Below are 15089 nucleotides of genomic sequence, written 5' to 3'. Positions count from 1 at the left end.
TTAATGGCCGGTAGTGTATGTCTACGAAGTTACGTTGAGATACGACCGTGTCTTCTGGGTGTTTCACTTTTTTTGTCAGCCGGTGCATATTCATGTCTGCCATTTTTCGCTAACAAAACTCATGGGACAGCGATATGCACATATACAAATGGTGGTAGTATCACGTACACAGGGTATAAAAGGGCAGTGCATTGGCGAAGCTTTAATTTGTATTCAGTTGATTCATGTAAAAAGGTTTCCGACTTGATTATGGTCGCACAGATTTTTATGTGGATTGGTAGTTGGAGACAGAAGCATGGTACATTCCATTTCGTAAATCATTAGGGAATTCAATATTCCGAGATCCATAATGTCAAGAGTGTGCTGGGAATATCAAATTTCAGGCATTACCTTTCAACACGAACAACGCAGTGGCCGAGGGCCTTCTTTTAAGGACAGAGAGCAGCGGCGATTGCGTAGAGTTGTCAGTACTAACAGACAAGCAACAATGCGTGAAATAACCACAGAAATCAATGTCGGAATGTATCCGTTAGGACAGTGCAGCGAACTTTGAAGTTAATGGGCTATGGCAGGAGACGACGGACGCGAGTGCCTTTGCTAACAGCGACTGGAAAACCGTGGCCTGGCCAGATGAGTCCCAATTTCAGTTGGTAAGAACTAATGGTACGGTTCGAGTGTAGCGCAGACCCCACGAAGCCGTGGACGTAAGCTGTCAACGAGGCACTGTGCAAGCAGATGGAGTCTTCATAATGGTGTGGGCTGTGTTTACATGGAACGGATGGGGTTCTCTGTTGCAACTGAACCGATCATTGACTGGAAATGGTTATGTTTGGCTATTTGACGACGATTTGCAGCCATTCATGGTTTATGTCATCGGACCCAGACTGTTCGCAATTGGTTTGAGGAACATTCTGGACAGTTCGAACGATTGGTTTAGCCACCCAGATAGCACGATATGGATACAATCGAACATTTATGGAACCTAATCGAGAGGTCAGTGAGTGCGTGAAATCCTGCACCGGAAATACTTTTGTAATTATGGACGGCTATAGAACCATGATGACTCAATATGTCTGCAGAGGATTTCCAACGACTTGTTGAATTCGTGCCACGTCCAGTTGCTGCACTACACACGAAAAAAGGAGTCCGATACGACATTAACAGACATTTCATCATTTTTGTCATCTCAGTGCATTGTTACCAATAAACTGACACGCGACTATGTTAAAGATTAATTTGGTCGCAATTTTTAGTATTTAATACATCCGTGAAATGAATCAACATTGATCACTCCCATTTCTATTTGGTGCATAAACTTGTAACAATTTCAATTTTTATGACTTCTCTATTTTGTTTTATATTGGTTTCTGTAGTAGAGCTTGGGATAATAATGTATTCTGACAGACTTCAAGCCATCATGTCTTTGTAAACCTCTGTCAGTAGTAGCACTAGTCGACGCTGAATAGAGCTGTTAGTTTTGAGAAGGTGGTGTGCAGCATGCTTACGTATGGGCCCTTTATGTCGAGCTTTCCGGTAGGTAACCTAAGTCGAATTGGAGGCTTGGGGCTCCTCCTTTGTTGTATATTATTGTCCACGCCGAAATGTTTAAAGATGGTGCAAACTGTAAACTGGTTGCAGTATTAACAAACGATATTGTGGCACAGATGGAATTTTATTTATTGCATTTAATAACAAATACGGATACGCCACTACGTGGATAAGCTTATGAGTGATTTAGTAGACTTCATACATTTATTAAAGCGATCACGTTTAAGGATTTGCATTCAGTAGAGGAAGCGTCCATTTCCATGTCCTTCCCACACTTAGCCCTGTCGGCGGGCACCTGACGTGGCTGATTACAGGCCGTAGTTGGTATGATGGATCTCGCGCGAATATCTGCTCTGCCAGAAACACGACCAATTTTGCTTGTCATTGTCCACTATAATCTCAGCTATTAAGAATAATTTACCAATATATTATCCTATACTGGAACAAATAAACGGGCAAAAACCTCTAAGTGATGAAGTGAAATCTAAAACTTATTCCTGTGATTCGATCGCTATTACATTTCCCAACAGCATGTCCCTGTGTTACGCAATCGCGGGACTCAATGGCATGCACCGTAACACAGTTTTCTCTAGAAAGTCGGAAGGTGCAAGAGCGTCGCAAGTTCCCCGTATCCAGCTGCTGCCGTGAGTCCTCATATCTTTGAAACCTAGAACTCACGCTTAAGATATCGCTTCCGCTGTCTGTATTCTGCTTTCGTCCATGTCTTCTTATTAGCCATTGACCACTGTCCTGCAACAGCTCGTTACAGCCGGTAGTTTGTGAAATTACTTTGTTGGTACGTTACATACTTGCTTTTACTTGTTGTACAGTCCTTGAGAATGGCAGACAGCGTTTTTCAGTGTTATTGCAGCTTGACATAATGGTTTTCTTTCACATCGTTGGACAGCATGTGTCAGGAGGAATGTTTCAAAATGACAAGTATGCTCTCTGCTACAAGAGCGACTACACGCTTCCGCCAGCTTACACAAGAAAGAGGCTGGACGCTTATGACGTAACGCCACTGCTCTCGGGTGTTGATTCTAAACTTGCAACTCATTAAACCGGTTCGCAGTGAGACCTTTGCCAAGATCTCTCCAACAGCACTGTGCTTAGCCGTTTGTTCGCCAAACTATCTTCAGTGACTATTCTTTAGAATATATCTTTGGGTTGTTATAAAAATATACTTATCAGAACTAAAGCTGAGAATTCCATACTAGCTTTTATTAACGTCAGACAAAGTTCTATCGCCGGCCGGAGCGGCCGAGCGGTTCTAGGCGCTGCAATCTGGAACCGCGCGACCGCTACGATCGCAGGTTCGAATCCTGCCTCGGGCACGGATGTGTGTGATGTCTTTAGGTTAGTTAGGTTTAAGTAGTTCTAAGTTCTAGGGGACTGATGACCTCAGATGTTAAGTCCCATAGTGCTCAGAGCCATTTGAACCATTTGTTATAAAAATTATTGATAAACAAGTCTTTCTCAGCCATTTCGAGAACACTGAACACTATAAAATCTCAAATATGCATGAAATGCCCACTAGCAATTACACACCGCACTGCATTAGAGTATTACGTAATATGAGTCGCTTTTGCTGGAAAATTTAGTGTTTTAAATTTATAATGTTGAGTGGTGACACACCATGTTGGAACTTTGACTTCAGGTAGCAAGGAGACAACTAGGTCATTGTCAAAGGTGAATAGTTCCTAAAACTGAATTGCAGCCGCTTCGAGAACGCTAGCGACTTCCTTAAAGATTCAAAAAAAATGGTTGAAATGGCTCTGAGCACTATGGGACTCAACATCTTAGGTCATAAGTCCCCTAGAACTTAGAACTACTTAAACCTAACTAACCTAAGGACATCACACACACCCATGCCCGAGGTAGGATTCGAACCTGCGACCGTAGCAGTCCCGCGGTTCCGGACTGCAGCGCCAGAACCGCACGGCCACCGCGGCCGGCTAAAGATTCAAGCTACTGAGGAAATGAGTATTTTAATTTAGTGATGTGAGTGAATCTTTATTGTGAAACAAGCACTGACGCAGAGGTCCACACCCGAGGTCAAACAATATTTTCAAATTAGTTTGTTATTCACCGAAATAGGTAGCGAAACAGTTTTCGTTAGTGATACTGCGCAATGTCCAGGAAACAGGAGATGTTTTTGCTTTATAAGTCTCTCAGATACAGCTGTTAGATAAAAACATGGAAACACCATAAACTCAACACATTACCATGCCTAGCGCGGTTAAGGAAAATCGTTGGCATTCAAAACAGATTCCACTCGTCTCAGAATGGATAAATACGGATCCTATATGGTTTTCAAGGTAATCTTATAGCATTCTTCCTGTAAAACAGTGGCAAGTTCAGGGAACGAGGTGGTTAGGGATCACGTACACTTTTCTCCAAAGTAGCTAGGATAGATGCGGTAGTTCATCCTCCTGCTAACAAGACCAGCCCTGGACGGTACGAGCTGTGTGAACAGGGGCCTGTCGTCTTGGAACACAGCATCAGCTTTGGGAAACTAAGGTTGTACCATGGGATGGGCCTGATCAGCCAAAATGGTCAAAAATGTTCAAATGTGTGTGAATCCTAAGGGACCAAACTGCTGAGGTCATCGGTCCTTAGACTTACACACTACTTAAACTAACTTATGGTAAGAACAACACACACACTCATGCCCGAGGGAGGACACGAACCTCCGGAGGGAGGAGCCGCGCAATCCGTGACACGGCGCCTCAAACCGCGCAGCTACTTCGCGCTTTGAGATGGTCACATACTCATTGGCAGTAATGTGACCTTGCGGAGTAACCACAGGGCCCATCGATTGCCACGACATGGCTGCCCAAATCACCACCGAACCCTCGCCATGTTTCACTCTTCGGACTTAAACTCGACTACAAATTGGAAACAGTGTGAAACAGGATTCGTCCGACCTTCTTCCATTGCTCCACAGTCCAGGTTTTATGGCTTCGACGCCAAGTTTGCCTGTTACGGGCATTTGGATCACTGATGAGTGGATTTGGAACTCCAGCTCGCGTGTAATTACCTGCCCAGGGAGCTCCCTTCGTGTTGTTTTGGTGCTGATAGGATTCGCTGGTGCGATATTAAGCTCTGCAGTGACGTTTGCAGCTGTCGTCTTCTTATTTCTTGTCACAATCCTCCTCAATGACCACTCAACACGCACTTTCGTCCGTGTTGTGACTTCGCGGGTGATGTTTTTCTGCTTCCCCTGTGTGCAGTATAAATCTTCGGTAGGGTGCCTCTCGAAACATCAAACATTTCACCTATCTTGGTTACTGGAGGACCCACCATACGAGCAACAATACTTAGCCCGCGCACTACTTCACTTAACTCCGACGTAGTGCAGTCACAACTACACAGAACACTGTTCTCACGATGACTGACACTTGCAACGTTTTGAGGACATTCCACAGGTGCCGTCCGTGGTCAAATTCAGCAGCACAACCTGTAGGCTTGGCCATTTATGTTCAAGCAGGCGTTTCTAGCGTTGTTCGCATATTTTTGTCCAACCCTTGTATTACATACATGTGTTCCAAACTATTGTGTTTATAATCACTTGTCTTTTCAGTTCAGAAGTGAGCAAAATGCCTAAACAATATTTTTAATAATAGTAACAACTATTTTATGCTATGTCACTTAGGGAAACATTATCAGTTGTTTGCAGTTATTGCTCTCCAATAGAAAAATAGTAGAAAGTCAGAAGGCTGATTTTGAATAGCTCTCCACACCAGCCACGTGCAACGCTCTTCGCCTCTGAAATACTGCAACCTACATCCATTTGCAGCTGCTTCCTGTAGTCAAGATTCAGTGTCCCTCTACAATTTTTTACCGCCATGTTTCTCTCCATTACCAAAGTAACTGTTCTTTGATATTTCAGGGTTTGTCTTATCAACTGATCCCTGCTTTTTGTCAAGACATTCCGTACAGCTTTCTTCCTTGTCAATCAATTATTCATTCTACACATCTAATCATGACAATTCTTCTCTATCAGCACATTTTAAAATCTTCGATCCTCTTCTTGTCTGCACTGTTTATAGAGCACGTTTTTCTTCCATATAACGCTAATTCTTAAATTTACATTCCTTATTAACTCATATCCATTTTTCAGAAAACCATTTCTGACTATTGTCTGTCTATGATGAAGTAAAACTATGTTGGAGAGGAAATGCACAGTGAGAAGTTTAATACGCTGCCATGGCTCTTTATTTAATTAGAATATAGAAGTTTAATAGCCGGCCGGTGTGGCCGAGCGGTTCTAGGCGCGTCAGACTGGAACCGCGTGACCGCTACGGTCGCAGGTTCGAATCCTGCCTCGGGCATGGATGTGTGTGATGTCCTTAGGTTAGTTAGGTTTAAGTAGTTCTAAGTTCTAGGGGACTGATGACCTCAGATGTTAAGTCCCATAGTGCTCAGAGCCATTTGAACCATTTTTGAAGTTTAATAATAAGTTTTCTGCTTTCACGCTGGTGCAAATAATTTGTCAGTTATTTTTGTTAACTCTCAAATAATTTTTGTTATAATGCGTACGTTTCTCACGTGCGTTGTCTGTATTAGGAGGCATAGTTGGGAGGAGAAAGTTAGTAAAAATCTAACGACTGTCAGTGGTAAAGACGAAAAACCGGGTAAAAAAACGTAGAAGCTGTAACGAATAAGATACGTCGTAATAATACAACTGCTGATGTATCACTTCCCCAGTATGAACATCTGAACTAGATACACAGTAAATCTATGTAGTGCATACAGACATATCTTTCGCCTACCAGGCTTGAAATTCGGCAAATGATTGAGCCACAAGTTACCTGAGGTCCGATTCACATCGTTGATCGATGTGGAAGGGATACTCTAATTTTATTGATGGGAAATCGAGGAGGTAACGTCAGCAGGAGGGAAAAGTGACTACGAAATTAATAACAACAAAGTATATACAATACTAAGAGTTTATCCGAAATGAAATACACTACACTACACTAAGGTGTCTTGAGATGAAATGCCAAGTCTAAAAGTAGAGACGATCACAGTCTATGATTTTTCTCCCAACTCAGAGCAAAATTCTAAGTCTTTCTGCTCAATAGATTGTAGCAGGTAAACATTTAAGTTCCTGGAAGACGCAATGGGAACAGTCTACGCTTCCCAAATTCTGCGTAAAAAGTGACAATAACTGATCTTAAGACAACTCTGTCCGATGGTTTTGATTCCATACTCACAGACTCTGTTTTCCCTGTGGAGGGAGAAGGATTTTTTCGATGGGCAGTTGATGACATCTGTGACGTTTTCTCACCTAGTCCCATCTTTTCTGTTTTTCTGAAAAGTGCTGCTTCACTGATTTTAACTATCGTTTATTGTATGATTTATGCTCTGGCTTCCGACCAGTGTAAGCTGTAAATCATAAGCTGTTTTGACAGTTCTCTGTCCACAGTGACAATATATTCCCTTATTTTATGTTTGAGTAGTTGACCTTCAACTGTCATGACAGAGAGTACATATACCCGTTGTAATAGGAATCTATTTGTGTCATTTATGTTTTGACAGCTGGTTCCCAACAATCGTAACATGAAACAAGTGTGCCCACTTCTGTAAGCATTTAGTTCTCTGTTTTATGTTTGACAAGTGTTCTTCAAGTTCGAGAACACAGCACAGTCACAGCAAACTATATGAGAGCTCCTCTAATTAATAATACTCTGAGTTTCTTTCGTTTACTGCAGACATTATGGCTGACGCTGCACTTAAAGCGCCAGTTTTGCCTCACCAATTCTGCGTTTCTGGCAAGTTTTTAGATTTGGCTTTCTTATTCGTATATACGTCAATGATGTTTATAGGATAATGGACATTCCACAGGACTTCTCTGTGTATATAGAGCGATGCCTTTTGTAATTTTGATGGCAGTGATGGATTCAGTTTGGACTACGCCCAGGTCATTATCAGCCACATAAAAACTGTTACGTAAAACGTATGAAAATTGGGGAGTAGTGGAGCAAATCATTCTAGAAGCTTCCAAAGCGGTAATCTGTTCTCATAACAGAAGGAAGGAAGATTACACTCTAACGTCCCGTCGACATTGAGGTCATTAGATACGGAACTCAAACTCCGATTGTCGTAAGGATGGGAAAGCAAATCGGCCGTGCCCCTGCGAAGGAACCATCCTGACATTTGTCTGCAGAGATTTGCGGAAATAATGGAAAATCTAAATCAGCATGTTCGGACGCAGACTTGAACCGTCTTCCTCCGGAACGGCTTAACCATGCTCTCGAAATTTATGAACTTTTGTAGATGAATCGCTTCAAACTTACATTGTTACTGAACATCCCGGGACTTATTTCAAGTAAATTAGCTATCCGCATGTCCACTTATAACCACTTGTAGCCTGCTTGAATCTTCTGAAGAATCCAATACGCACAAAAACTGCTCAAAGGGACAACGTCTACTGGAGATTCACAGTAAACAGGTCGGAGGAAATCCTGCGCATCGTTCATTAAGATAATCGATGAAAGGACTAGCTTAAGTAGCGCAGTTCAGGTGACAAAGCATGAACAGTTATTCTGTTTGTCATTTATACCACGTTCTACGGAATCACCGCTAAACTGGGAAACTTTTATAAGAGTTTAGGACAGCGAGAGAAATTTGCATGATGCAGTAGAAAGTACAACGCTCAGTCGGTAGCCGAAAATGTCAACGGAAATACCGTGGTTCATGTTCACGGCAACCTGAAGGAATGGGTCCAATACATAGTAGGAAAGTACCAAAGAACCACCTCCAGTCTGAAATACAAACTACAAATTAAACGCATCATTGATCCGTTGGTGCATTGGATGTTTTTGCATCACTTAAAAAAGGAAAAAGTTAGGGAAAATAGCGACACGGAACACAACATGCGCTTCCAGTCAGCTACAGGCCACGTTCTGTGTTGTTTGGTCCATTGAGGGCGTGCAGATTTGTCCGCCGCTGTGAGCAATGACCTTCTGCGAGGAACTCGGCTGGAAATGTCCACTGGTTGCAGTTCCCTGCGCAATGCTCGCTCGGAAACTGGGCTGAGACGGATCTGCATCCGCAGACAAGAGCAGCCCGTGCTGGGTTTTAGACCGACTGTCACTGATAAGGTGTGACGCTCAACTGTAGTCCCTGTAGGTTACGATCTTTTTACATCCGTTCTTGTGTCGTGCTTTACGACTGTGTGTGGTAAACCATTTCTTGTACACACACTAGACAGTCCGTAGTGGTACAGTAACAAGAGAGCTAACTTCATAACGTCCAAAACTGACAGCTTTTTTTCTGTCGTTCTGTGAAGTCTCCACATCGAGCCATCTTACTGCGCTGATTGCGCAAAACCGACTGGCACATACACACTATTTAACTGCCACGACTTTAGTCAGCGATGGAGGGTTCAAATGGTTCAAATGGCTCTGAGCACTATGGGACTTAACATCTATGGTCATCAGTCCCCTAGAACTTAGAACTACTTAAACCTAACTCACCTAAGGACATCACACAACACCCAGTCATCACGATGGAGGGTCAAATGACCGCCAGGTACCAATTGTACAACATTTACAGCGTTACAAAGTGACAAGAGCGCTCGTTTACGGCGGTGACTAGTATTTAATCCGCTCGACAGGGGTCATCCTCTGCAACTCTCTGTTACGGTAGCTGTTTGCTAGGTCCAGAAACAAGCTCTCTGAGAACCCGCGACCCCTTACTATACATGCATAAGACCACGCTGACTGGAACACACTTCTGCTATTTTAAAGTTAGCAGAGGTAAAATACAGGAAATAGAAGATTATCCATAGCTTGTACGGAACTACAGTTCTGAGAGTTTAAGGACATGACAGAGAGGCAGTAATTGAGAAGGAGTCAGGAATGGTTGTACCTTATGATCTGTACACTGAACAAGCAGTAAAGGAAACGAAGGAGACGTCTGGAAACGGAAATTTCTGCGAAAGCAAATAAAAATTGTATACTTTTCCGATGACATTGCAATCCTATCAGACACGACAAAGGAATGGGAAGACCTGCAAAACGAAATGGACATTGTCTTGAAAACAGTTTATAAGAAGTAGGACGTTCCGAAGGTAAGTTCGGTCATTGTTTCTCAACAGAAACTTTATCGCCGAAAACAAATACACCGTGGCATCATGACCTATTTTCGGCATAGTCGCCACCGACATTCAGATATTTCTCGTAGCGCGCAATCTGTTTGAACCAATCACTCTGGTACAATGCGCTGCCCTGCGAGGCAAGAAATTGCACAGCCTGCTCCACTCAGTACCAGCTTGGAAGTGACGTCTCGAGAGTTCAGCTTTTAGTGCAGGGAACCAAATGAAAGTCCGATTGGGCAATATCTGGACTGTAGGCCGGGTGATCCACACAGAATCAGATTCGTCGCTTCTGATGGGAGATACTGGATCTCCAGTCTGCAGCCCCAATCTCGCCAATCTTTCACCTGTGTTCCCTGCATTGAATGACTCACTCTCGGCACGTCACTTCCAAACGATCACTGTGGAGGAGCGGGCTGCGCGGCGATTCTTTGCATCGCATGGGACCGAATTTTACCAGACTGGTTTCTTCAGACTCATTGCACGCTGTGACAAATGCCTCAATATCGGTGGCGAGTACGTCGAGAAATAGTGCAAGATGCCACACTATATCTGTTTTTGGCAATAAAGTTTCTGTTTGAGAAACAATGATGAAACTTTCTAAACGTTTCTCGTATGAATAAAACTAATGGATAATGGATGATACTCGAAGTAAATTATGTGATTCACATAAAATTAGACTGGGAAATAAGATATGAAAGTTAGTAGACAAGTTCTGTTATTTGGACTGCAGGCTTAGTGCCGATGGCAGAAGGGAAGACGATATAAAATGCAGACTGGCAATAGCAGTACCCACAGCCATTTTGCATGAGATGTAGAAATCATTTCGTCATTCACCGCGAAAATAAGATGAGTTGCCCCCTCCCACCAATTCCCCCCTCTAGTTCAGATCTATGGCAAGTTTTTGCTTATATGGACGTGAAACAGGGACGATAAACAGTACAGACAACAATAAAACAGAAAATTGCGAAACGCGCTGTTACATAAGAATTCTGGTAGTTAGAATGGTACCTCGGACAACCAATGGAAAGATACTGAACCGATCTGGGAGAGAAGATCTTTATAAGTATTTACGACACAACTTAATTTAACGAACGGATAAACTGCAAATAGTCTGATAACAACCTCCAGAACAACAAAAAAGAAACTGATCAGTAGCGTCTACTCACTGTTGTTATCTCGTGTCTATCGTGTATCCAAAAGACAAATAGTACTGCTGCGCACGTTCAAGTATTGGGAACAGCCGCTGTGAGTGGTCGTCGGTATCGATTGGCTGACCTATTCTGAAAGGAGTGAATACATAAATACATCAAAGAGAGGTCGTCCGTGACGGACATATGAGCAGGACGTAGGGGAAAAATATCTTCCTAAAAAACAGGACTACGCTCTCATATTTACGTTTCCACTGATTACAGACCCGTGTTCGGATTTTTAGTTAACCGTGTGAAACCTAGCTCTGTCTGTTTGTCTACGATACCTAGAAAGCAGTACATACTGACACCTAAGTGATGCCGAGTTGCTTGAATTCCCAAAGACGTTCGATACAGTCCTGCACTACCACATAATGAAAAGGTACAAGCACACGTAATATGAGACCAGTTACGTGACTGGATTCATGAGTTTCTAGCAAACGGAACATAGTCTGTCATTCTTTACGGAGAGGAACCTTCAGACGTAAAAGTAACTTCGGGCGTCCCCAAAGGGAATCTTTTAGGACCATTAGTTTCACAGTATTGTGCTACAGAAATGACCTAGTGGATGACGTCGGATGCTCGATAACAGTTTTAGCGGATCATGGTGTTGTACACAGAAAAGTAGGAACACTTAAAAATTGTTGGGAATAGCAGAACGACGTGGAAAGGATCAACGCTTGGAGCTACGATTGGCAGTTGACGCTCAGCATAAACAAATGTAAGGCGACGTGCATAAATAATCAGAAAGGTCCACTGTTTGTATGATTATACGATTGCCTACCGATCACTGGAAGCAGTCAAATACAGAAAATATTTAGGAGTAGGCGATCGGAATGACGGTGTGGTTTACCATTACAGTTTCGAGAGCCTACGTTCCTTGAAGAGTCAAAACCAATATACAGCTTCCACGTATAGCTCGCGAAAAGACCATGAAGGTAACCCTTCGCGACTGGAATAGGAGAAGAGGGTGGTGGTACAGCCTCCACCACACACCGTAAACTGGCATGGAAAGTACAGACGTAGATGTAGAACTGGAAGCCAGGCGGCCTTCAAAATGTTTGCACAACTGTACAAATCCAGTAGAAGTACCTGATTTAAATACGACCTCATTGGAACATTACGTAACGAGATATATACGCGCGCGCCCATACACTCACACTCATGCTCATTCACTCACCAATGCACACAAGCGAGCGTGCACACACACACACACATACGCCAACATATTTGCGCACGTGTCCTTCTTTCTCTCTCTCTCTCTCTCTCTCTTTCACACACACACACACACACACACACACACACACATGCGCGCGCGGACGCGTGCACACAGGGGCATGGTTCAAATGGCTCTGAGCACTGTGGGACTCAACATCTTAGGTCATAAGTCCCCTAGAACTTAGAACTACTTAAACCTAACTAACCTAAGGACAGCACACAACACCCAGTCATCACAGAGGCATGGGCGCGCACATACGCGCTTGGGCGGATTCGCGAACTCACTCGAAAGTATGCACAAGCACCGATTCGCGCACTCACACGAAAGTATGCATGCACGCGAGCGCACGCCCACGCACGCGCACTCCCACACACGCTGCGCGCCCTCGCGAGTACTCGTACACACGCACACGAACGCTGTTGCGCGTGTACCAGGACACACACACACACACACACACACACACACAAATAAATGCTCACGCACACGCACGAACGTAAGGAACAGATATATTTACAGAGTTTGACTGTAAAGCAGATATAGGCGATGGCAGAAACACAATATGGAACGCGCTACACAGCTAAACCGAAGGACAACGGCCAGAACGTTACGTAACTGGAAAGGCGGCGGCTTTAGTCGGCTGAGCTGGCGGCGCCTACCGCGGTGCTTCTAATGCGCGACTCATTGCGTGTGGGGGTCCTAGCAGGACGAACGACTGACAGAATTCGGCAAGAAGCTATAACACGATTGGCAAAAGACGCCACACGCGAAACATAAGAACAGGGGTCGCGCACAGTAACCTGAGACTGACCAGGCCCCCCCGCTGCTTGCCTCCCTTTCCAGCACTGCAGTACTCACGAGTCCTCCTCCGACGACAGCGACGCCCTCCGCTTGCTGCTCCTTCTGCTGCTGCTGCTGCTGCTGCTGCGTCATAGCTGCTGGTGCTTCCGCGGCCGGAGGGAAACTGCGGTCCTGCATAAGACGGCAGGTGGCGTCCCGCTGCCCTCGAGACTACGTTCGGTGGCTGCCGCCGCAGCAGCAGCGGTCGCGGGAACCCGGCCGCGCCCCTTCTCTCGCTCCAAGCTGGCCCGACCCGATAGGCAGCACGTACCAGTTACCCATGCCGAGGTTCGTTTCTGACCTTCACGCATGCTCTGTCAGCGCGTATGTCCAAAGTACTTGCAGAAGCAACTAAAAACGCATGCCAGTTTTAAAAGAACACAAAACCTCCAACACTGGCTATGTTTCATCTACATCTACATCTACATACATACTCCGCAATCCACTATACGGTGCGTGGCGGAGGATACCTCGTACCACAACTAGCATCTTCTCTCCCTGTTCCACTCCCAACAGAACGAGGGAAAAATGACTACCCTAATCTCTCTTATCTTTGTGGTCTTTCCGCGAAATATAAGTTGGCGGCAGTAAAATTATACTGCACTCAGCCTCAAATGCTGGTTCCCTAAATTTCCTCACTAGCGATTCACGAAAAGAACGCCTCCTTTCCTCTAGAGACTCCCACCCGAGTTCCTGAAACATTTCCGTAACACTCGCGTGATGATCAAACGTACCAGTAACAAATCTAGCAGCCCACCTCTGAATTCCTTCTATGTCCTCCCTCAATCCGACCTGATAGGGATCCCAAACGCTCGAGCAGTACTCAAGAATAGGTCGTATTAGTGTTTTATAAGCGGTCTCCTTTATAGATGAACCACATCTTCCCAAAATTCTACCAATGACCAAGACGACTATCAGCCTTCCCCACAACTGTCATTACATGCTTGTCCCACTTCATATCGCTCTGCAATGTTACGTCCAAATATTTAATCGACGTGACTGTGTCAAGCGCTCCACTAATAATGGAGTATTCAAACATTACGGGATTCTTTTTCCTATACAACTGCATTAATTTACATTTATCTATATTTAGAGTTAGCTGCCAATCCTTACACCAGTCACAAATCCTGTCCAAGTCATCTTGTATCCTCCTACAGTCACTCAACGACGACACCTTCCCTTACACCACAGCATCATCAGCAAACAGCCGCACATTGCTATCCACCCTATCCAAAAGATCATTTATGTAGATAGAAAACAACAGCGGACCTACCACACTTCCCTGGGGCACTCCAGATGATACCCTCACCTCCGATGAACACTCACCATCGAGGACAACGTACTGGGTTCTATTACTTAAGAAGTCACTGAAGCTCGAAACTTGACGCGGACTTCAATGCGAGACGCTTTTAATAGCTTCCACAACGAATCTCTGTCTCGAAATCCAACAGAAAATCAAAAGAGATTCTGGGCGTTTGTAAAGTACGCGATGTTAGTGATGACAGTGCCACTGCAGCAGAGTTATTAAAAACGGTTTACCCAAATTCCTTCACCAAAGAATACGAAGTGAATACTCCGGAATACGGACCAAGAATTACTGCCAGTATGACTAATTTAGAAGTACGTAACTCCGCTGTAGCAAAGCAGCTTAAATCACTTAACAAAGGCAAGGCCTCCGGTCCAGACGGTATACTCGTCAGGTTCCTTTTAGAGTATGCTGATATAGTAGCTGCATACTTAGCAATCATACACAACTGCTCGCTCGTCGAAAGTTCCATGTCTTAAGATTGGAAAGTTGCACAAGTCACACCAATACCGAAGCAAGGATTTAGGAGCAATACGTTGAATTACTGATTCATATCACTAACGCCGATGGGCAGTAGGACTTTGTAACACACGAGGATACTGTATATCGTCACACAAATACATCTACAACTACATGGGTACCCTGCGAATCACATTTAAGTGCCTGGAAGAGGGTTCATCGCACCACCTTCACAATTCTCTATTATTCCCATCTCGTATAGCGTGCGGAAAGAACGAACATCTGTATCTTTCCGTATGAGATCTGTTTTCCCTTATTTTACCCTGGTGATCGTTCCGCCCTACGTAGGTCAGCGTCAACAAAATATTTTCGCATTCGGTGGAGAAAGTTGGTGATCGGAATTTCGTGAGAAGATTCCGTCACGAC

At 44.2% G+C, this 15089-nt stretch overlaps 1 protein-coding gene across 1 annotated transcript in view; it reads right to left on the bottom strand.

The window, feature by feature from the left end:
• The window catches only part of LOC124612764 (kynurenine 3-monooxygenase-like), a 171728-nt gene extending 158629 nt beyond the window's left edge, over window positions 1–13099 (bottom strand). Inside the window, exon 1 of the mRNA XM_047141158.1 lies at window positions 12917–13099. Coding sequence (XP_046997114.1) covers window positions 12917–13036 — 120 coding nt within the window. The 5' untranslated portion in view covers window positions 13037–13099. The remainder of the gene's footprint in view (window positions 1–12916) is intronic.
• Window positions 13100–15089: the final 1990 nt, after the last annotated feature.

The sequence above is a fragment of the Schistocerca americana genome, chromosome 4 (assembly GCF_021461395.2).
Source record: "Schistocerca americana isolate TAMUIC-IGC-003095 chromosome 4, iqSchAmer2.1, whole genome shotgun sequence".
NCBI classification, from domain to species: Eukaryota; Metazoa; Arthropoda; class Insecta; order Orthoptera; family Acrididae; genus Schistocerca; species Schistocerca americana.
The sequence above is the reverse complement of the archived record's forward strand: the minus strand, read 5'-3'. Positions and strand labels throughout refer to the sequence as shown.